The 25,380-nt window shown below is 38.2% G+C and overlaps 1 protein-coding gene across 4 annotated transcripts in view; it reads left to right on the top strand.

Annotated features, from left to right (window-relative positions):
* The window catches only part of ncam2 (neural cell adhesion molecule 2), a 266,655-nt gene that overhangs the window by 193,094 nt on the left and 48,181 nt on the right, over nucleotides 1–25,380 (top strand). For all 4 annotated transcript variants that reach the window (XM_067444204.1, XM_067444203.1, XM_067444205.1 and 1 more), the window contains 4 exons: nucleotides 4,927–5,070; nucleotides 5,498–5,632; nucleotides 19,160–19,277; nucleotides 22,470–22,630. In XM_067444204.1, coding sequence (XP_067300305.1) covers nucleotides 4,927–5,070; nucleotides 5,498–5,632; nucleotides 19,160–19,277; nucleotides 22,470–22,630 — 558 coding nt within the window. The remainder of the gene's footprint in view (nucleotides 1–4,926; nucleotides 5,071–5,497; nucleotides 5,633–19,159; nucleotides 19,278–22,469; nucleotides 22,631–25,380) is intronic.

Below are 25,380 nucleotides of genomic sequence, written 5' to 3'. Positions count from 1 at the left end.
ATTAAACTAACTATATTTTTTAAATGTATTATTATTATTGCAAAAAAATTCAGCTTTGCCACCACAGGAATAAATTACATTTGAAAATAAATTAAAACTGAAACAATATTTTACAATATTAGTGTTACTTTATATTTCATAAAATAAATGCAACCTTGTCTTCTTTCAGTCTTCTTTCAAAAATCCTACTGACCCCAAACTTTTGAATTTTATTTTTGGTTCTGTACAGCAGAGTGAGGATCAGGAAATGACTTGAGTAAGAACTCAACTTGCATCCATCGCCTGTATGAGCACCGCAGCTTATAAAACAACAAATTGTTTAACGTTAATGTTAACATGTTTACTTTGCTTGTGTTTGGAGACAGAACCAATTAGAGAATTAAAAAAAAGAAAAAATTCTATTCTAAATCACCTGTGATTCAAAACTGAGGGGCTCTTCAGCATAAAAAGCAAGCAGCTTTTTCTCCCACCTGCTCATGGCACATGGCACACAGAATCCACTCTGGGGATACAAGGCTTCCTGGCACGCCTATGGTCTCTGAGCAGTGGGGGAGCTGTTCCTTTCACCGTCCCATCACTGTCAAAGCCCACAGACTCACATCTGTGCTGAGAGACCAGGCGATGCTTAGAAAATTGTCTTCCCCCCCCCCCCCCCCTCTATTTTACAAACCAGTAAGAAAATAAAGCAGCAAATGGTTCCCATGTGTGCAAGTAAAGTGTGCATTTCAGTTCACCCATGTATGTGTTATGTCTTGAAATGGCATCACTCAAATGTGTTTCCTCAAAAGTTTGTTTTCTCTCCAATGACACATTCCAATTTCAGCCATGGCTGAAATCAATACAAAGATTTGAAAAAGAAAATGAATCTTAAAAAAAGAGAAAAAGATTCAATTACCCTCCATCTGTCCTCATTTGTTCTCTTTGGAGATAAAATTTGATGCAAACTTTTACCTCAAATGATCATACATTTACATTGAGATTTATTCAGCATATTACAAGGAAGCATGGTGTTACATGTCCCGGCTATAAAAGCAATTCAAGAGTACTGTATATCGATGCAAATTACAATGGAACAACATCTTGGCACAACTATTTAGGAATCCATTACATAGCAAAGGACATTATGTGTGTTAGCACAAAAAAAAAAAAAACCTTCCACCATTGGAAATGCTGCCATTGAAATAGCTGTTTTGATTTCCCTCTGAATAGAGGACATCCAAAAGCTTTCAAAGAGCGAGCATCACAATGCAGGGAAAATGGACCTGTTCCACCCAAAGATGTTTGACAAATCTGTTGATGTAAAGCTAAATGTAATTCCCCCAACAACGAGACAGCTGCTGCCACACGAGTCACGGCAGAGAGAAAACCAGGAACAATGAGAGAGAAAAGGTGACAGGGATAGGAGGAGGATATCACTTTAAGAAAGAGAGAACAGTTTTCTTGTGGTCACAACCAAATCGAATGCTCCTTACAGTTGTTCACAACTTAGGCTATTTTCTTTGGAACAAAAATTAGAAATGTTATAGAATGTCCTGGTTGCTTTTTTTATTCAATTAAAATAAATGAGGAATAGCTTTCAAGTTAATAAAATAAAAAAAGATGCAAAAGTGGTAACAGTGTTATAACTTAAAATAAAATGTGTACTATTTTAAATCTTCTGAAGTCTATGGGCCCTATCATACACCAGGCACGATGCAAGTGTTTTGGGAAAATCTCTTTTGCGAGAGAACAAAATTCTGCAACACGTTAGGGTAATGCTTTAGAATAATGGTCACTAGTTAACATTAGTTAAACTAACATGAACTAACCATGAGCAGTGCATTTTCGACTGTATTTGTTCATCTTTGTTAACATTAACAAAGCAGGGGAACGCAAAAGATTTGAAAAATATTTCCTCCTATCCTAATTTTTTTTTTTTACCACCATAACCCTTTAGGGGCTCTGTATATCCTAGCTTTCTAAAGACTTGATAATAAAAATCTTTTTTTTTTACTTAGAAGCTCTAAGACTTTAATTCCCATTCATTGTAATTGAATGGAAAAGAGCAACCTGCTCACAGTCAGTAGTTATTCTTACTGTATATGTTGCACAGAAGAAAAAAGTAAGGGTTAAGACAACATGAATGCGAGAAAATGATAGAATGTTCATTTTTGTGAATTCCTTTGTAATTCCTTTGTTAAACTCATGAAATTAGCAAGGAAGCGGTAATGAATGAGTGTGAAAATGATTCCAAGCACAGACATAGTGGGAAAAAAAGTAAAGGTGCATGGATGAGGAAATATCTCTCTTTAGAGGGGCAGACTTCAAAGGTTTGAAGCACAGGGGTATAACAAGTCTACATGAAATGTCCACCAGATTTTCTTTCTTTCTTTCTTTCTTTCTTTCTTTCTTTCTTTCTTTCTTTCTTTCTTTCTTTCTTTCTTTCTTTCTTTCTTTCTTTCTTTCTTTCTTTCTTTCTTTCTTTCTTTCTTTCTTTCTTTCTTAATATATAGGAATGCTATTTTAATCCTCAGTGTGTATAATTAGTGAATCTTGCAAAACTTTCAGGAGATATTTCACTAGCTTGCTTCTCTGTGGCTGACTTTGTAGCAGGCTTGGCATTTGCCTATGTTCCATTAGAAGTTGTATTTAGAGCATTGGGAGCCGTGTGTAAACAGACATGACTCACAGATCAATACGCAGAGCTGCTGCGCTGATGAGGGTGTGCAGCATCTCTCAGTCCTCTGAAGACACATTTTCTTATACTGCGGCGTAGCAGCTGTTAACACCAGCTTCCCACACAAACAGAATGTGTTTGGTGCGTTAGAATGTGACTGCGAATTGTGAATAATCAGAGACTATGTGGAAGCATACCTGATTTATGACAAGCAGACGTAGATGTTGACATGTCATGTGATTTTCTTTGGTTTTCTCACCGGGGGTCTGAACTAGGATTCCAAAGCCCTCGTGCTGTTCTTACATCTACATACAGCAAGGCTTTCAAGAGTTACAAATCAAATCTGTACAAATTCCACCCCACACACAACCCTGTACTGAACAATTAGCATATCTACCTTAATTGGACGGGTTTGTTTGTGTGCTTTATATTTTATTGAAGAGTTAGAGAAGAGGAAATCAAGTCACAAGGTAGAATCGAAGGGTAACACTTTAGTATGGGGAACACATATCCACTATTAACTATAACTTTTGCCTCAATAAACTCCTAATTTACTGCTTATTAATAGTAAGGTAGTTTTTATAGCATTTAAGTTTAGGTATTGGGTAGGATTAAGAGATGTGGAAGAAGGTCATGCAGAATAAGGCATTAATATGTGATTTATATGTACTAATAAACAGCCAATATCCTAGTAATATGCATGCTATATGCAACTAGTTAATAGTTAATAACTGAACCTTAAAATAAAGTGTTACCAATCGAAGTTGCATTTACTAAGCACCATACTAAGCACCATGACACCATATCAGAGCATGAGCATTGATCACTTATGGCTCAGACAGATACAGATTTGTTATAAACCTGAAAATGGATTAAATAACCTATATAAGTTATATAAGTACAGTACATAAAGTGTAGTAGTAGTGGGATATGACTAATTTGAAGTACTAACAGTATATGCTTTTGAATAAGGTGAAGTTATTTTTAAGTAGTGCACTATTTAAGGTATAAAAGTGCACTATTAAAGGTATATTTTTATACCCCTATACCCCTATATGTCTACTAAGATTCCTCCATCTGACCAAGATATTTATTTCACTGCATATGATGGTTGCTTCGTTTATTGTAATGCTGTTTCTTCCAAGGATTTCTTGTTTAAGCTCACTCAGATGTGTTCTAGTAGATGTGGCATTATGGTGCTTTAGACACCATTCTGAATCCAGTATCCTTAGGAGGGACCTTCATATAAAACGCAGCAGCTTACCTTGGGTTTCGGAAAGAACCATCATGAATATACACTACCCGTTGTTAAATGCTTTTTCTAAAAGTCTTACCAAGGCTGCATTTATTTGACCAAAATACAATGAAAACAGTAATGTAGTGAAATATTTTTTTTTTTTAAATCTATAGTAATATTCTTTATTTTATGTTTTTCCTTTTTTTCTGTGATGGCAGCCATTACTCCAGTGTCGCATGATCCCTCAGAAATAAGGCTTAGTGTTATGGTATAGGGAATTCTAATATGCTGTTATTATAATATTTAGTGCTCAATAACTTTTCTACTTATTATTCATGTTGAAAACAGTTGTACTCTCTGATTTTGGTTTTTGTGGAAACTGTGATGCAAATAATTTTTAAGGATTCTTTCATAGCCCTCTTTTGAAATTGAAATATTCTGTAATATTATAGGTGTCCTATATACTGAACTTTTAATCTGTTTAATGCATTTTAGCTAAATAGAAGAATTAATATATTCAGTGAGATTTCTTATTTGAAGTCCAAACCTCTGAATGATAGTACTGTACTGTTACGAACTTTTACATGTCAATAGCGCAACAATATGAGGCAAATACGAGTAAAATGAGTGCAGGAACACAATCAAACACCTGTGTTTTTGTCTGTGACTGTAAAAATGAAGAGAAATAGTTAAATCTACTTTGAGAACATCAGGTTATTTTTATGGTAGCAATGCCATGAAGTGTTTATTTCTGAATGTGATTACATTTAACCAGTATTTATCATACTTTAAACACAGAAATTTAAGAATATTTAATATAAAAATTAGAATGTAAAAAAAAGTTCATATTAAGTATTTTCTTTAAATAAACTAAATTTTCTCTTCAAAAAGTATTTTTCCGAAAGGTAGGCTATATCTTGAAATAAAGGGGAGGGGGGTGGGGGTCGTCAGGGTATATTCAGGGTATGTTCGGATCAATAAGTTATATATACAAATAGCATTTCACATCATTTTTCCTCTCCCTGATCCACAGAGAAGCTGACGTTCAGAGATGTGAGGTCTCCTCAGGAGTTTCGACAGGGTGATGTGGCTGAAGTGATCTGTGATGTTACCAGCTCCCCCGTGCCTGTGGTCTCCTGGTTTTACAACAACGTGGAGATCATTGAAGACACTGAGAGTAAGTAATCTGCCATACCAGCTATTACCTATATTGTAAAGCCGATAAAGGACTTAGTCGAATTTTAAAATAAGATAAAAGATAATTGCTAGACTATAGATATCACATGAACACTTGATTTATTGAAAGTTAATTAATGAGTTCATGAGTTCTCTGGATATAATTTGAGAACCAGAAAATTACTGGCAAAAATAAATACAAATAAATAAATTAATGTCTAAGTATTATCATTGCAAATGATTTAAGGCCTAATTTCACTGTAAGTCTTTTAAAATGTAATTCGCTTTCACAGCTCAAGTGTTGACATGTGTTAACAAGCGAGTTGTTAAAAAAAATCTGTTTTATTTAAATGTGATTTCAGCCTGCAATAGCTCCTTTGAAGGCAAATTAGCCTTTCATTAACACTATCAAATATTTTGTTCTCCAGAGTTTCAACTCTTACAAAACAACAATCTGCAAGTCCAGAGAGTAACTAAAGCAGACGAAGGAGTGTATCGCTGCGAGGCCAGAGTCGAGGCCAGGGGAGAGATCGACTTCCGAGACATCATCCTGGTGGTTAACGGTGAGTTTGGGAAGATGTGATTTCCACAGCACACATGAATGTAAGAGCATAGGATCCAGTAGTCATTGAAATCTGTTAGTTTAATTATTACATTATATTCATAATAAAAAAAAAATAATGAACTATTCCTTTAAACATAAAGTCATCCCAGCCCTATCTTCCAGACGAAAGCCATGTGTATCCTGTTATCTCTATGACATTAGCCCTGTTTGCTCTGATGGGAAGGAAATAGCACAGTGACATCACATCGTCTGCTTGTCCTTGTCTAATGCAATGATAGCAAACATGAACGGGTGTCTGTTTAGGTTACTTCTGATATTTTCCTTGCTGATCCAATCATGGTGCTCAATGAGGCATGACCGATAATCCTGCCGACATGACAACACGTATCAGAGGCCGACATAAAATAAATGCCACTCTGCGGGGCTGTTCAGAAGCCCCTGGTCAGATAAGTGTTAGATAGGGAATGCAAAATTAATATGTCTTTGTCCTCTATGAGACGTTTTGATCTTTTCAAAGTTAGACGCATTTTCTGGACGGGTGTTGTTGGACACTTTGAGATGACTTTCAAATGCCCAGGCCATACATACTAAACAGTGTCTAATATCTTCTGGCTTTAATACGGGAGTAAAGCTGCAGAGAGCTTAGCTTTCCTTTGGCCCCTGCATGACGTGTGTAGGCTATATTAATATAGATATGAATAAAAAATATGAAAATGACTGTTCAAGAAGTGGAGATGATAAGGAGTTGCGTCGTTTGATGCTATGGGAACGCGCTGCCGGGTTACGTCGTGAAGCACTTGTGAAATCAGTCCAATGGCATATAGGCGGGTGACGTCATGGCAGGAAGCTCTGTGTGAAACTGTCTCTGTTTATTTATTGTTGTTTGTCCACAAGCATATATATATGTGTAAAAAAATCTGGACGTGGTGTCCGTGACGTCACCCATAGGATTCCGATAAGCCGTTCTGAAGCTTAAAGTAGAGTCGAGCTGGGCGTTGCCATCTTGTGAGCGAGTCATCGCGTGTCACTCCCAGATAACAGAAAATGTGCAAAAAGGCGAGATGTGCGCGGAGCTGAGGTAAAGCAATGACTATAGATGGCAGATAAATGGCTATCCACTTGTAACCACGCCCTAAATTATGCAGAACTTTAAGGCTTTATATAACGTAAACAAATGAGTTATAAAAAAAAATGCACCCCCCTCACAGTTGTCATGAAGATCAAAATTAGCCATATAGGCAAAAACCACCATTTGTACCAGGCTGTAAACATTCCTTTTTCTGCTGTAAAGTTGAGAATTTTAACATGGGGCTCAATGAGATTCTGCTCCCTTCTGGAGCCTGCCTCTAGCGGCCAGTTAAGGAATTGCAGTTTACATTATTTCCGTATTGGCTTCAAGAGAGATTGCGGGAGGTGTTGTTTGTTTGAGAGTGGAGCGTGTACGGTCAGCTCTAGTAAAAGCTGGCTGACAGAGTTCATTCATAAATTCCCGAGGTGTAACATGCACTATTGGGAGTTTTAGCTCTATTCCTGTTGGCTGTCTTCTCGAGGAATGAAAGTCAACAAAGAATCTAATGGCTCAGATCGCGCGTTTGCTGAGGTAATGTGTAGATTTTGGGTTCGCAATATATGCGTAGGGAGCTGAGCAGATGGGAATTCCCTTTCTCTCTTTCTCTTATGATTATATGCAAACTAATTACAATATGTGTGTTTGCAGATTATTATTGTACTTGTTGTGTTGAGATTATAATGTCTGTATTAATACACTATATTCAGCCTCTCATTCAGACCGTGTTAGATGTCTCTATTAATATACTATTCAGCCTTTTGTCAGGACCATGTTTACTTGTCTGGTTGATCTTTGGCTGCATTTAATTCTGAGGAAATAAATGGTGAAATTCCTAGGGGGGAATGGTTAACACCTCATTATACGGTGCCCATCTCCCTTTGGTCCCCTCAGGGGCCCTTATGCCAACCCCTTCATCTTGTGTGCTTCGGGGCACAGCGGTCTCCAGCGAGTTCTATTCTCAGTGTCTGACTCGCAGGAGGAGGGTTTAACAGGGGTCAGTTTAGTTGTTTCCTACTGGTCATCTGTTTCAGGACACTGGATTCCTTTAGAATTCTCAGCCGTAGTAGTCTTGGGATAAGACAGATCTGAGGACAGTGATTATCTCGAAAAGAGTCTTCTGCGAAGAGGTCCTGACACCAATGGCACCAGACCTCTGACGGCAGTCGCTTCTGTGGGGGAAGTGATTAACACCTCATTATACGGTGCCCTCAGGGGGCCATTCTGCCAACCTCATCACCTCATGTGCTTCGGGGCGCAGTGGTCTCCGGAGAGCCCATATCTCAGTGTCCACCCGGAAACGTAGCAGTGCTGGGATTCTCACCACTCTAAGGCGGGTCTCAGAGGAATCAGTTTGGTTGTTACCAAATTGGCCACTCGAGTAAACACCTTGACCAGTCTTGAGAGATTGAGAGATAGGTTCTCTTGGTAGATTTTTAAATCCGAGGACCTTTATTATTTCCAAGGTGGCAGCAGGGGCTGAGAGGTCAGGCCAATGAGGGCAGTCCCCCACTAGTGGAGTGGTCAACTCCTCATTTTACGGTGCCCGCCACCCTTCGGTGCCCTCAGGGGACCATTCGTCCACCTCTGGTGTTACAGGGCGCAGTGGTCTCTGGCGAGCACATAACCCGGAAACATAGTGGCCTTAGTTTGCATAAATCAATGACAGTGAATTTCATATTTTAATATTATGTTTCCAGTTGTTATTGGTGTTGCAAGTCAGATTTTTATTTTAAGTTTTCACTTGTTTAAATCTTGAGAAATTTTCACTTCACTATAACTGGTGTACTGGTGTATAGATATCAGGGACATTATGGAAGATTTTATTGCTCAAATGATGCTCTTCCATTGCTTTTCGTTGCTCAGGCGACTTTTTTTTATTAACGCTTGTATCATTTTCAATGATATACTGCTTAATAATTTTGTGGAAATTATGATGTTTGTTTTTGTGTAGCTCAAACAATTTTATACTTATGAAAGAGTTTTAATACGTTTCATATTAATATTCTTGAAATTTTGAATTGCCTTTGGTTTCTTGATCAATCGATGCACAATTTGAAACATTTGAGATCTTATCTGAAACTCTAAATGAACCACAGGTGAGAGTTTCACTCCCATGAAGAAAAGAAATTACTTTAAAAGATTATGTTACGAATAAAGAAAACCTCTAGTCAAAGAAGAAAGAAAATACTTGTAACAATTAACAGGGATCCAATCAACAAGATCCCTGGAGTCTCCCCTCTCACTTCTAAGGCTTACAGAAAAAATCAAATACTTATTAAAGTGCAAAAAAAAAAAAAATTGGAATAAGTAAGGAGCAACATAAACTTCAGGAGGGGTAAAAGCCAAAACATATAAAACAAAGTTAACAAATTTTACAATACTAACCTAAAAATCTGATAATAAACAAAAAGTACAAAAGTTTCACTCTCTACCTAACATAAAGAGGAGAAAAGAATAAACAAACTACCATGCTCCAAGTCAACAATGGTTTAGGTAAAAAAGATCAAGAATTAAATCATTAAAATAAATAATTTAAAAGAATAGTGGTCACAACCAGGGAACTGAGTGATTACAGCAGGAGAGCAGAGACAGTGGCTGCGTCCAAAACCTGAAAAATCCTGCCTTCAGAGGACATATTTGAAGGCAGGAAGGCATCAACCAATGTCCAAAACTAATGTTAGCTTCACTTTCTGTCTCCTGAGATGCCTTCATCTGATCGATTTTGAAGGCAGCATATGTGTATCCTTTGCTGCCTTTGATATCCTGCAATCCATTGAGTGACAGTTGAGCTGCGGGGAAGAAAGATGGCGTCCGAAAGTTGCGTTTGCTGGACAGTTTGTGTGTAAATGTATGTTTTTTACCAATATTTTTCAGTTCTGATGTAATTTCTAGCGAGAAATTACTAATTTAGTAATTAAATATGTGTTTAGTTCTCACCAAATCTCTCTATTTTGCTGTAGAATTGTTAAACTGCCTCAGAAGTCTGTCCGAAATCAGTTTCATGAGGTGCCTTTGTGGACATAACGCTGTCTTACAAGCCATTGCCTGATACGGTAGCAAGGCAATAAGTCAGCTACCTAGGTTTTCGGAGCCAGTGGCTGCGTCCGAAACCTGAAAAATACTGCCATCAGAGGACACATTTCAAGGCAGGAAGGCAGCAAGGCACATCCAAATCTAATGTTAGCTTCACTTCCTGTCTCCTGAGAGACCTTCATCTGATCGATTTTTGAAGGCAGCATATGTATCTTTCACTGCCTTTGATATCCCACAATCCTGTGCTTTCCATTCTGTGACAGTTGAGCTAGGAAAAAATATGGCATTCGTAAGTTGTGTTTGAGTGAAAAATGTTACCAACATTTTCCACTTCTGATGTCATTTCTTGCAAGAAATTACTAATGTAGTAATTAAATGTTTAGTTCTCACCAAAGCTCTCTTTATTTTGCTGTAGATCATTGAACTGTTACACTGCCTTAGAAGTCTGTCAACAATTAGTTTTGTGAAGTGCCTTCATACACATAATGCTGCCTTACAAGCCATCGTCTCATAAGGCAGCGAGGCAACAAGTCGGCTGCCTAGGTTTTCGGACACAATGAATGGGTGCTTTGGGGCCCAATTATTATTTGTGTATCCTCGTTTTCTTACCTAGCTTCCTATCCCCGCACCTTAGCTCCACTTTGCGAGGGAGGGATGCAAGTAAAAGACGCGAGGACGGAGCAATTGAATCAAGTGAAATGATATATCCTCGCTCCCTTTACGTCACTTCAAAGCGTCGTCAATAAATGATGACTGCACCGCTGGATTTATTCTTGAACATTAGAGATAACTATTTATATTGTAAGCTTCATCCTCCACAAAATACCACATTTGGCCATATTTTTTTAATATTACCAGTTATTATCAACAACAAATTATTCCAGTTATTAACTGCTTTTTATTTGTTGTATAGTATTACAGTTTGTTCTTTTCTGTTTCTTGTGCTTTGATACAATTCTGCAACTGTCAGGTGTTGTTGTTTGACAAACATTTGTGTCTTGTACATGTAAACATAATAATAATAATAATAATAATAATAATAATAATAATAATAATAATAATAATAATAATAATAATAAGGAATAAACTGTGGAACGATGTGAATGGGGAGGAGAATTAATGTGTGCGTCATGTTTAGTCGATAAAACACTTCCTCAAAGTATACTCCAGTATATCCTCGCTCACAACTCCTCATGAAGCCTCCTCACTCCTCGATCCTCGCCTCCTCGTGGTGCAATTAGAGAATTGGGATGTCCTACAAGATGGCTGAGCTCCATCGGTTTCCGGGTCATAGGATGGAGGAGCGAGGAAACGAGGAGGGATACTGAGAAGCCCCAAGAAAGAAGAAGAACACACAACCACTAATGCATCCTCCCTCAATACACCAATAAACATTACACATAAGTAACAATTAAAAAGGAATATAAATTTAAATGTAAAAATCTAACATTTAACGTAGCAGCATTTGCTCTCCATTGTCTCAGAGGAACAATTATGATAGTAAAGAGGTCTCAGTGGATTTCTTTTCTACAGATTTTCTCAAATATTTGTCGTCATTTTCTCCAGTTACTCATAAGTTGTCTTACCGTCCTTCAAAAGAACTGCTTCATAGTCATTTATATTTATAACTGAATTATTGGCCTTTGAAAGCGTTTAGTTGTTGATTCTAAAGGTCAATTCAGTCTGTGTCAGATGGTTTGCTGGTCTGATTTGATGTCTTAATGCCCAGTTATGTCTCACATTAGCAGAGCTGTTTCTGTTGGGTATGCTTATCTGGGAATAGGTTAAATTAGATTACTGCCTTTGGAAAATAGGCATCGATTGGCAAGAAAGTCAATGATAATCTTGTTGGAACCATTTCGGTGCATGACAGCCCAGTGCTGCGCAGTGTGTGTGCGTGTGTGTTTCCTATATGAGTCTTAGCACAGTTCCACAGTGTATGTGAGCAAATGTACACTGAACAAAATTATGAACGCAACACTTTTGTTTTTGCCCCATTTTTCATGAGCTGAACTCAAAGATCTAAGACTTTTTCTATGTACACAAAAGGCTAATTTCTCTCAAATATTGTTCACAAATGAGTCTTTATCTGTGTTAGTGAGCACTTCTCCTTTGCCGAGATAATCCATCCACCTCACAGGTGACATATCAAGATGCTGATCAAAACCTCTCCAAAGTGCCAGACACCATCGAATGTGAGCCGAACAGCAGTCAGGTCAAGACCCCAATGAGGATGACGAGCATATAGATGAGCATCCCTGAGATGGATTCTGACAGTTTGTGTAGAAATTCTTTGGTTATGCAAACCGATTGTTGCAGCAGCTGTCCGGGTGGCTGGTCTCAGATTATTTTGGAGGTGAAGATGCTAGATGTGGAGTTCCTGGGCTGGTGTGGTTACACATGGTCTGCAATTGTGAGTCCAGTTGGATGTACTGCCAAATTCTCTGAAACGCCTTTGGAGACGGCTTATGGTAGGGAGAATTCAATTCACAGGCAACAGCTCTTGTGGACATTCCTGCAGTCAGCGTGCCAATTGCAGGCTTCCTCTGATTTGCTGGATGGTGTGCAATTGTTTAATGCACAGGTATTTCCAAGTCAGTTGAATCACTGTTTTATATTAATGTGCTGTTTTTATTAAAGCCCCCCCACACACACACACAGTGCGGAGATCGCACTGTGCACATTCAGAAGCACGGACACTCGTTATCAACACTGCCCCATGACTTTTAGCAATAAAATAGCTTTGCTGCTGGATCATTACCAGCAACGAGGGGATTACATTGCTATTTTTAAGTAATAAATGGACATCTTCATTATTAAAAAAGACACGGCTAAACAGAAGGTACAAATATCTCTCTCTCTCTCTCTCTCTCTCTCTCTCTCTCTCTCTCTCTCTCTCTCTCTCTCTCTCTCTCTCGATAATTAATTCAAATAAATGCTATACTTGCTAGATCTAACCAGCTGTAATTGATAAAAATAATTGTTAGGTTTACCCTTACGGTCAAATATTGTGCTGCAAACATCAATAACAGCTTTAAGTTCTCAGTGCTGGCAAATGACCATGGCATAATCCACGGCTCCGCTTCGCGTCAGGCTATTCTTTCCCTCCACGTCGTGCATTAAAATCTTTTAATGCACAGCTAGCCGTGGATTATCCCTTACTAGTTGTGCTCAGTCCAATCCACTCTCAATAGCGTTTCTCGGAAATGGCTTACCTTTAAGTTGTTAGTCATTAATTTGCTTCATCTCCAGTGGTCTGTTGTGTCAATGAATTGGACTGGATTAGCCTAAATTGTTTTTGTGTATTCATTGAAAAGATCTGCTTCAAAAGAATGATTCATCCACAAATCATTTTTGATTCGTAAATGAATCCATCTTGACTGCCGCCCTTGCTCTCTTTGGCACGTTCATAAATGAATGAGATAAAAAATAGCAATGTTCAGTTTTGTTGCTTTAAAGTGCGACTTGTAAAATAGTGCGCATGTCATATGAGTCAATTTTGTTACTTTTATCCTGGTTCTAGTGTTTTACAGAAGACAGAAAATCAAGTGTGGAACAGTATGATGAGTTAACTATCCCTGTAACTATGGGGAGAAAAAAGCACATTCGTACGATCAAATTCAGAGAAAGGTCTGCAGTGCCCTGTGTGATCTTTGAGCAGCCCTCTCACATAGATATCCTCATTACCACCAGCTCAATTGTAGGACTGCTTCTAAGGTTCGAACTATTTAACCCTGAGAATGGTCAAAGCTTGCAGAGTGCTCTGGTTTGAATAGAGGTTTGAGATTGAACCCCAGCCGTAATGATGATGATTCCCATCAGGACCTCCACAGCTGTCATCTCATCAACAAAAACACACTTATTTCTTCTTCATAGTGCCCTTGCGGGAGTAATGCATGCCATCGATGGACTGGAGACAAATGGCAAATGGCAAAACGATCATGGCATTAATTTGAACTTGGCTGTCAGCAAGTTTGGGTTTACCTAATGAATGATCCATAATGTGCAAGGGGAAAAGCAAATAGTGTGTGCGTTTATGATTTCTAATAGAGGATGAGAGCGATGTGTTAATATACTGCCAAGTCAGGCTGAAAGTGACCATGAATAAAACATCCATTTAATCTAATCTTTTTACCCCGGCACACAGTCCATTAAATTGTGTTATGTCTTTAAACCAGTCACAACTCAAAATGATGCCTTTTTCCAGACAGGATATCGCCATCCATTCCCTAAACCAGAAAATTGGAAAAGGGAACAAAAATGCTGTATTTAAAAATCAGTGTAGGAAGTTTGCAGAAGAACATTGCTACCTTTTATTGAAACTATTTGAACGCCGTTCCCTCTCAGGTGAATTACCTCATTCTGAAGGGCAAGGCAGAATCATTTCTGAATGAGTCCAAATTGGGTTAGGTTCAACCTGAAATTACTTTATCACCTCCAGTTCTCTGCAGAGATGGAAATATAAAAATCCTCACTCAAATTATTGCACATACCTATAATAGACTCACTGCGCTGATAAAAATCGCTATCTGCCTGACCTTGTAGTGCACATATAGAGCTTTAATAGACACACACACACACACATATACTTTCGCCTGCAAACACTCACTTTATGAAGATAAGTATTTTTTCTCATGAATATAAAGTCTGGGAAAAAAAGTGATTTTTTTTTTGTGAGATTGTTAGTAGAAGTTTGAGGTCATCCAGATTGACCTCTTGTTTGACCCGGAGGGTTTTTTTCAGTTGACCTTTCACTATATAATTAAGTGGACTGCTCCAAACATATTGATTTAGAGACAGAAGGTTGCTGATGTATTTATTCATTCTGTTTCTGGCTTGTGAGGGGACATTTTGAGTGTGATCACGTTGTTGATGATCTGTATGCGCTGGAGATGAAGGTGAGTGAATAAGGAGTTAGTTCTATCAACTGCTGTGCCTGTGTGTGTTGGAATATAAATGAAAATTCACTACATTACAGGATAATACAGCGTTTGTGTTGTCATACACTCTAATACAGCTGTTTTCAGCATGACTGCCCTAGTAAAAAAAACCTATGCTGACCACGCACTTGAAAATTTTAAACCCTGATTTTGAGGCCAGTTTGCACCCCCAAGCGATCGGGGCGTGGCCTGATTCAAAGCTTGTCGCGACCGACTTTCTGTTAAGAAAAATCCTCAATTGTGTGTCAATTACGATTGTTCTACTGCTCCCGGTCATGTCAGAACCTGCACGATCCCAAATCATTATGACTCTTGATCAGGCTGCCTCTGACTTGATACCGCAATAGCCAATTAAAGAGCGAGCAAGCTTCACCAACTGGATGTTGCATGCTTCTATGGCTGAAACTTAGAAAGAATTTCACCCATGTTCTTTTTTTTTCGCCTTTGTTGTGCTTTCTGTAAAACAAAACTCACTCCAGGTGAGCTGGCAATGTTGTTCATCCTCCATTTGTTTATCTTCTCAAGTCACTTTGATTTCACAAGTCTTCTTGAGATCTTGTCTCACTGTTACTACAGTCGACAGGTGGGTGGTGTCGCGTTCCGAATAAATCTTGTCCGTGCATTCAGAGGATTACAATGCTAAAAATAGATTGAAGCTACACATTACATCTGTTATCTGTAATGTGCCGCGCCACAGAGCCCCATTTCAAGGTTTTATATTAAATTTATGTAATATTTCCCTCAAATCGTCAATGTATATACTGATTTCACTATATGCTAAGAAGATACACTCATCGCGCAGCTCTTTTGTCAAAAGTCGATTCAAAATTCATAAAAAAAGTTGTTTTACATGGCCTGTCCGATCAGTGGATATAAGCTTGAATGGCAAGCGCACCCTTCAAATGTTAAGCCAAGAGAGAGTGAACAGCGCAGATCAAGAAAGGAATATTATTTCACTATTTGTGATTGTGATACTTACATTTTGGTAATATATTGCCCCAGGACATTGGGCTTTGCGAGCCCTGGCCTAAACATGTACGAGTCTGACCCAGAATCGCAATGAACCAACAAATAAGGGATTCTCCATCCCTGTGACAGCGTGCTAAATGTTTGTTCTGTTAGACACGTACACATAATCAAACCGATCTTTAATAATGCAATACTATATAAACACATTTCACTCACATAAGTGTACTGCACCAGTTTTTCTAACCTGGGATAATATAGCAGGATTCGCTCAGTGTCTGATACTGAAGAAAGGGCAGATTTCAACCATATTCCTGCAAGCAGTAAGTAGTGATTTTATCCACTTCTTGACTGTCAAACCCATTTTGGATTAAACTGAAAGTTTCTTAGTAACACAACATTACGATAATATCCCCTTTGTTGTTTAGATTTAATGCAAGATGCTAGTATTGGAAACTCCAAGTAGCACACATAACAGTTTGTCAAATGACAAAGGTTAATATTATTTCCTGCCAGTGTTGTCATCAAATACAACAATAGATACGTATATCGATCCCTTTTGACGGATTGAAATCTAAATTAGCCTACACAGTATTTCATCATTAACACATAACTCAGAAGCTAACTACATTTACTACTACTGTTTAGTTGCTAACAGATCGCTCACTCGAGCCTTGAAGCGAACGTCACCTTCTCCACCATCTAAGTTGAAACGAAAGTCATTTGACAAGGCTTCTAGTCAGTTTGTTAAATAAATATACATTTTTGAGAACTGAAGTATGATTATTTTGCAGCAGATGAGTAGTAAACATGACACTGACTATTTTGAGTGGCTTCTACATTACTTTGTTTGGCTAAATAAATCGACTTTTAAATCTGTACCCTACTGTCAAACTGTAACGTTACTGTAATATATTTATGCGCTACCCAGTTCAGTTTGTGATTCAAAGTTAAGAAGCTATCATTGTAAAATTATTGCCATGACGGATGGTATATGTGCAAGCTGTCATTGAGCAGCAGTGGAGTGAAACTCTCTGAAACTCAGTTTCAGTCAATCTCATGTCAATCTTGAGTACCTATTGCATCCTTCATATCTCCACAAAAGTCGGCTGTACCGAGTCTTTCCGACAAAAAACAGAGCAGCTGGAGGCATATCGTGTGGGCGGAGCTAAAGAATGACGAGCGTGCAGCTACTGCACGAGAGCGTTAAGCGTGGAAAAGAAAATGTTACCCTAATAAACCATGGCTATCAATTCAACTAATACATATATGATCCAGAATCGGATCCGGAGGCTAAAATAAATTGAACAGGACAAGCAGCAACAGCAGGACGTCCGTCTCTGTGGTATGTACTGTATTTAGTGGCTTGTCAACATTTGCGTGTGTTTACTTGTGGATTGTGAGGACATGATTTGGTGTATGGGCTATTGTATGCGCCTACACCTTAGCAATCGCAAGCAAAACGGTTTTGCACGTCAGACTACTGGTGTTACATAGAAAAACAATGGAGTAGCGCATTTGAATGTGCTTTGTGTGAACGTCCCCTAGGTTTAACGTTATGTTTGGGGTGGTTTTACAATAAACAAACAGACACCTATAGTGGTCAGCTAAACAAATGTATTTAAATACACACCATAGATCGCATGCTTCACTGAAAAATTAACTACTGTATACACGATCGTGTTGTTTACCGATGTTTACTCAAGCGACGATATCCAACTACACACAGACATTTGAAGCAGTTTCACTCACCGCCTGCTTCCAAAGCATGTTTGTGAACCTTTATCATCACCGCTTCATCAAAAACACACTTCTTTGGTGACAATGTTTGGTGAAGTCCTGTGACAGCCATGTTTATGGGCATCGTGCGTTTGCTCTGGTCGCGCGCGCGCACCCTTCCGGGAGAAGAGCCCGTACGGCCCATACAAGGACATTCTGCCCCGTTGACGTCAAGCCGACCCGTAGTCGAAAAAAACTCTTCGAAACTCTTGAGAAACTGGAAGGAGTATTTTTGACACAGAAATACTCCATCAAATGTCCAACAATTTTGTCCATGGTTAGGATGGGAATCCAAGGCTTTAACAGTGTAAAAAGCTCAGTATGCATGAAACAGCATCTGCCCCTTTAAATAAGCCACATACCCTCTATTTAAATATTAGAGATCAATTTAACATATTGTTTCAAATCATTCTAGGGCACCTTTAATCTCAATATTTCTGCAAATCCAGCTTCGACCTGAGTCTTGTTTACAAATGATTCCACAGTGAAATAAGGCAAACACACGAATGTCTTCCCCACGTGAGCTGGAACTTCATTAAAAATAAAGTTCAACCACACATTCCTAATATTAAGATCTGAAGGAAGCTTCCGCAGCTGTGTTCTTCCCCACCAAGGAATAGTGCAATATGTTGCTATCTTCTGCATGTTTATTGCTGCTGGCTAGCACGATCCGAACGGCTACATGAGTCTGTGGACGGGGCTAGTGAATTAGACATGCTCTGGACGTGCTTATTATTCTGAAGAGGCGGCGTTTCGTCACTCGATTACGTCAGGATGAAGCACACAATTGTTTTCTGGGCCTGGTGTCTATAAAAGCTTTTCTTTGACTAGTTTTCAGCTCTGAAACTTACAGGATATTCTTTTATATATCAAGAGCTCAAGGGAAAGTTGATTTCTCAATTCATCACCCCTTAAAGCAAAAGCTAGCTTCTGTGAATATTACTTCTGTGAAACAAAACAAAATCAATGTTACTCGCCTGTCGAGAAAAAATAAAGCAAACTTGGCCTTGGCTCCTTGAGTTCTCTCCAGGAAAGCTGATACATCTTGCCTGATTGTAAGCCTTCTTTTGTTCCAAGGACATTTTCCACATTTTTTTATCTGCCCTCTCTCTCGTCGCTCGGCTAATGTCCATCTTATGTAATGTCTTTTGAATAAAGACGTGCACTGAGCACACTCTTCCCCCATTATTAGTAGACACGTACCTTACTGCTGATTGGCTATACGTTTGTTTTGGTACTCTGCCCAAGACACTTTTCTAAAAGCATTTTTGTAATACCACTTACTCCACCTTTAAGTACAAAATTAGTTGTTCCAATTTAGACCACTTTAAGTATACCAAAAGTGAAATTGCAGAGTATTTATTTTAAGTACCTAATATGTAAAATGTATTTGTAGTGTACTTATAATGTATTTCAAATTTAGTGTATTTATTTTTAGGGTGGACACTGTATGGCGCATTTAGTTATCGGGTCTCAAGGAAAGAGCATTCGAGCATTAATTTAGCACATGCTGTCAACCACGATTTCCCAGAAAGGGAACATGAGAACATGTTGATGGCTTGTGAATGAATGTCATTTGAAAAATAATATTTGTTGAGACTTGAACATTTGAGAATTACATTAAATCTTCCAAGGTTTCACACTGAAAAATTAGAAATGACAAGTTAAGTTTGTGTATTTGCATTATTCATAGATGACAGACAGAAACATCTAACAATATTTTTTCTCTGTCAAACAGTTCCGCCGGTTGTCTCTGTGCCGCAGCAGTCCTTCAACGCCACTGCAGACTATGGAGAATCTGTGACCTTCACCTGCCGGGCCTATGGCTCACCTGAACCTGACGTTACCTGGCACAGGTATGACTGTTCACCATTGCCATAAACTCAGAGCATATTGATGGATTATGTTCAATATAATATATTAAAATAATATACAGATCAAATTGATTGACCGCCATAAAACGTTTTACATTTACATTTAATCATTTAGCAGACACTTTTATCCAAAGCGACTTACAAAAAGGGAAAAGCAATAGAAGCAACTAAACAAACAAGGCCGACAACCTGCAAGAGCTGTAAGAATTCTGTTAATCGAGCACAGTACACAAACTTTTGTTCATCTTTGAAACACAAATTATGATATTTTGATGAAATCTGAGAGATTTCGGTCCCTCTTTTGACAGTCTATGCAACTACCTTTAATGCTTCAAAATCTGTTCATCATATAATATGAGCAAGAAAATTTGGCCCCACTTTATATTAGGTGGCCTTAAGTACTATGTACTCACATCAAAAAATAAGTACAATGTACTTACTGTGTTCAAATTGTATTGGAAAACATTTTTGCTGATATTGAAGTGAGATACGGTTAGAGTTAGGGACAGGTGTGGTGATATGGGTCAGTTTAAGGGTAGGGTTAGGTGTAAGGGAATTACCAACTGTGTAATTACAAATGTAACTACAGAAATTAATTACAGACGTAATTACATACAGGTATTTTTTTAAAATGTAAGTACAATGTAAAAACATGTATGTACTCAATAAGTGTATTGTATCAAATGTTTAATTACAATGTTAGTACATAGTAGTTAAGGCCACCTAATATAAAGTGGGTCCAAAAATTTGGACTAATCAATTTGATTCATATGGATTAGTTTGAAAATGTCTTATGAACTTTTTTCAAAGTGGTAGTTGTGACGCTGTCAATGGAGTGACAGAAATCTATCATCATTTGTGTTTCGAAGAAATTGTGTTTCGAATCTTGGAATGACATGAGGGTAGTGGGGGGGGGGGATCTATCCCTGAGATATTGTTTATGGTGAAATGAGGAAAATGTTGCACAAAGAAAAAAAATTGTAATTTCCCAATTTTTTGATTAAGTTAAGGTGTAATGCAAAAACTGAGGATGCAGAAATTAGGGGAACAGGAACGAAGGTAGCACAGCCAAGAAAGAGCTGTGATGACTGAGAATGGACACATTTGTTTCATCCTTAATGTGCGGGCTTTGAGTGACAGCAGCACAATGTGTTGATTACAGGCTCTCAATCACTGTAATTACCTCTGGCTCAGATGAGAATGTACGTGATGAAAGCGATCCCTGCCGAGCATTCTCACACGTTGACCTTTAATGAATGAGCCTTACCAAACCACTCACTGAAACATTGGAACATAGCATAACCACCACCAGTTACATTATACTTGTTAAACCTGATAGTTTAATTTAATCTTGTGTGTGCATGTGTGATGGTGCCCAAAAAAAGGATTGTGGAGGTAGTAATGTGTATTCTGGGAAAATATATCTGGGCTATAAATAAATGTATGCCAGTTGAGTTAATAGAGTTGTGTAATTTAAAATATTGGTCACACTTGATTGATGATTAGGGTCCAGTTCTCACTATTAACTAAGTATTAAAGGGATAGTTAACCCAAAAATGAAAATTCTGTCATCATTTACTCACCCTCAATTTGTTACAACCCTGTATGAGTTTCTTTGTTCTGCTGAACACAAAAGAAGATATTTTGAAGAATGTTTGTAACCAAGCAGATACAGCAACCATTGACTGCCATAGATATTAGCGGAAAATACTATGGTAGTGAATGGTTGTTCCATCTGCTTTGTTACAAACATTCTTCAAAATATCTTCTTTTGTGTTCAGCAGAACAAAGAAACTCATTAATGGTCGGGTTTTAACCAGGCTACCCTCAATAAACTCCTAATTACTCCTTAATAATAGTTAGCGATATAGTTAGAGTTCTTAAGTTTAGGTATTGGGTAAGATTAAGGATGTAGAATATGGTCACTCAGAATAATCTTTAATATAAACCATTAATATGGGCTTTATAAGTACTAATAAACAGTCAATATCCTAGTGATATGGATGCTAATAAGCAATTATTTAATAGTGAGATTTGGACCTTAAACTAAATGTTAGCAAAATATTTTTTGTGTAAATAAAAATATGATACTTATTACTGCCTAAGCTACAAGTTTTGTGAACAGTGAGGAATGTCACTAAAATAAATAAATGAATGAATGAATGAATAAATGAATGAACGAACGAATGAACGAACGAACGAACGAACGAACGAACGAATAAATAAATAAATAAATAAATCATGTTTTTTTTAATAAAAACAAATAATAGACTTTGTCTCTAAAAAGATGGATGGATGGATGGATGGATGGATGGATGGATGGATGGATGGATGGATGGATGGATGGATGGATGGATGGATGGATGGATGGATGGATGGATGGATGGATGGATGGATGGATGGAATTAATCATCCTCATTTGTGTCCACTGCTTACGTTTTTCCTTCTCCTGCACTCCTTGTATGGTCACCGTTACGTTTAGGTGTGTTGTGCTCATTTCTGTACCTGCACGAACCTGTGACACTTAAATAGTAAGTACTGTTAATTGCAAGAGATTGGGAAGTTACTGAGATCACACACCTGCTCTATTACCATTGTGCCCTTGGGCACTGCACTTGGTTGCACCCAGAGAGACTTGTGTACAATTAGTGTCACTACAATTAGTGTGTTGTAATGTCCTCTGGCTATAAAAAAACATCTGCTCAGCTACCTGAATTTGAGCATCGGTCTGCTTGTGTCTCTATTGACTCTTTTTGTATAGCCAAAGAGAGTGTGATTTGATTCCCTTCTCCCCATTTCCTGTAGCCACACTGGTCTCTCTGCTTTAAATAGATTTCATTTCCGCTTATTCCTCTCCTAATATTATGACAGTCTGAAGCCGTGCTGTAATCTTCTCCCCAAAATATTTCATTACTCTGTCTCCACCTCGACGGCACACCTACGAAATGTATATTGAATGTAGCATAACAGAATATTCTGAAATGTTCCATCTCCGTCTGTGATGAATAACCCATCACCCGGCATTTCTTTGCTTCCTACGTCTGCATTATGCATAATATTTTTGTTTGACCGGTCGGAGAGATTTTCTCTTGTCTTGCAATGTGAGTAATACCACAGTGTTGAGAATTTAAGCTTTGTTCAACTGACATGTGTTGTGTATGTGTGGTTTGTCAGGAAGGGAGTGCAGCTCCAGGAATCGGAGCGGTATGTAATGAGAGCTCGAGGCACAACGCTCACTGTTCGAAACATTCAGCAGGACGACGGGGGCTCCTACACCTGTGAGGCTTCTAACAAGGCGGGAGAAGTTGAGCATGAACTGTTTCTGAAGGTCTTTGGTGAGGACTCCATTTTAATGGGTTACATAACTCTTCATCCGTTAAATAGGATGTTACCTGTCAAACTATGAGTGTGTTTGCTGTTCTGTCAAATTAGTGTTTAGTTATTTTGAAATGAAAGGGGAAGGTTGTTTCTACCTAAACATCTTTACAAAAATCATTTTAAAATGAAGCCACAGGCTACTGTATAATGAGGAGAAGAAAAAACAGGCTTTGTCAGGATGGTTACTGTGCAAATGTTGATTTTTAGGTCAAGGCCATGCAGGCAACATTTTTTACATGAGGTGCTTTTTTTCTCACCCAGAAGTTGTTGTGATGTCACGTGGGACCAGCATACACAGTAGCATGAATAAATCATACTAATTAGAGCCTTATTGTTTACTGTTTTACTGGATATTTTGCACTGGTGTTGTGGTGTTTGTTGTTCTTTGAGTATAGTGTCATGTAGTGATAATTGTAGTTGTGGGTTATTAAATATGTTTGCATGTGCAACAAAATCAGCTCATTATAAAAACCATGTTAAAAATGTGTATACATGTTAAAATAGTTTTTCTACAGTTTTGATGTTAAAATCAATGCATACTGAGAGCTGTGAAATGAAAATGTTTACATGCAGAGCGACCTTGGTTTAATTGACACATTTTTTTAAATAAAAAATAAAAAAATAGAAATAAGAAATTCAATTGTAATGTTAAATACCATTCAGAAGGATTTATAATGTTTTTAAAAAGAATATCTTATGCTCACTAAGGCTGCATTTATTTGATTAAAATATTATACAGACTGTAATATTGTTAAATATTTATTTAAAATAGCTGTCTAATTTATTTTCAAATGGATTTTATTCCTGTGATGGCAAAGCGGAATTTTCAGCAGCCGTTACTCTAGTCTTCCATATCATATGGTTTTTCAGAAATCCTTCTAATATGATTTTTTAGATGCTCCTTGTTTACTGTTGCAGTATCAGTGGTATATTTGAAATTGGAGTCGTGTATGCCTGATGAGAGCATGGGACCGAAACACAGCAAATAAAGCAATTTTTAGTATGGGGGAATTTCTTTAGTTTTTTTGACAGTATCAATGGTAAAAATGTTGCTGCTTTTCATAGTAACCATACTATAGTATTTTTCCATATTATTGGATGAATAGAAAGTTCAAAAGATCAATTATTAAATTATATAAATACATTAAAAAAATGTATCATTATAAATGCCTTTACAGCAGGTTTCCTCTAATCTTGCCCTGGAGGGCCATGTGCTGCAGAGTTTGTCTTCAACCCTGATCAAACTCACCTACCTGTGATTTTCTAGTGATCCTGAAGATATTGATGTTCAGGTGAGTTTGATTAAGGTTAGAGCTCAACTCTGCAGGAAAGTAGATCTCGTGGGAAAGATTTGAAGATCCCTGCTTTACAGTATAAGGTGTGGGTCTTTTCAGCCCTTCTGTGAAGTTCACTTAATTTATTAGAATTTAGTTTCAATTAGGGAGTGCAGAATTATTAGGAAAATTAGTATTTTGACCACATCATCCTCATTATGCATGTTGTCTTACTCCAAGCTGTATAGGCTGGAAAGCCTACTACCAATTAAGCATATTAGGTGATGTGCATCTCTGTAATGAGAAGGGGTGTGGTCTAATGACATCAACACCCTATATCAGGTGTGCATAATTATTAGGCAACTTCCTTTCCTTTAGCAAAATGGGTCAAAAGAAGGACTTGACAGGCTCAGAAAAGTAAAAAATAGTGAGATATATTGCAGAGGGATGCAGCAGTCTTAAAATAGCCAAGCTTCTGAAGCGTGATCATCGAACAATCAAGCGTTTCATTCAAAATAGTCAACAGGGTCGCAAGAAGCGTGTGGAAAAACCAAGGCGCAAAATAACTGTCCGTGAACTGAGAAAAGTCAAGCGTGCAGCTGCCAAGATGCCACTTGCCACCAGTTTGGCCATATTTCAGAGCTGCAACATCACTGGAGTGCCCAAAAGCACAAGGTGTGCAATACTCAGAGACATGGCCAAGGTAAGAAAGGCAGAAAGTCGACCACCACTGAACAAGACACACAAGCTGAAACATCAAGACTGGGCCAAGAAATATCTCAAGACTGATTTTTCTAAGGTTTTATGGACTGATGAAATGAGAGTGAGTCTTGATGGGCCAGATGGATGGGCCCGTGGCTGGATTGGTAAAGGGCAGAGAGTTCCAGTCTGACTCAGACGCCAGCAAGGTGGAGGTGGAGTACTGGTTTGGGCTGGTATCATCAAAGATGAGCTTGTGGGGCCTTTTCGGGTTGAGGATGGAGTCAAGCTCAACTCCCAGTCCTACTGCCATTTTCTGGATGACACCTTCTTCAAGCAGTGGTACAGGAAGAAGTCTGCATCCTTCAAGAAAAACATGATTTTCATGCAAGACAATGCTCCATCACACAAGTACTCCACAGCGTGGCTGGCAAGAAAGGGTATAAAAGAAGAAAATCTAATGATATGGCCTCCTTGTTCACCTGATCTGAACCCCATTGAGAACCTGTGGTCCATCATCAAATGTGCGATTTACAAGGATGGAAAACAGTACACCTCTCTGAACAGTGGCTGGGAGGCTGTGGTTGCTGCTGCACGCAATGTTGATGGTGAACAGATCAAAACACTTACAGAATCCATGGATGGCAGGCTTTTGAGTGTCCTTGCAAAGAAAGGTGGCTATATTGGTCACTGATTTGTTTTTGTTTGGTTTTTGAATGTCAGAAATGTATATT

This window comes from Pseudorasbora parva, chromosome 5, assembly GCF_024679245.1.
Source record: "Pseudorasbora parva isolate DD20220531a chromosome 5, ASM2467924v1, whole genome shotgun sequence".
Classification (NCBI taxonomy): Eukaryota; Metazoa; Chordata; class Actinopteri; order Cypriniformes; family Gobionidae; genus Pseudorasbora; species Pseudorasbora parva.
The sequence above is the reverse complement of the archived record's forward strand: the minus strand, read 5'-3'. Positions and strand labels throughout refer to the sequence as shown.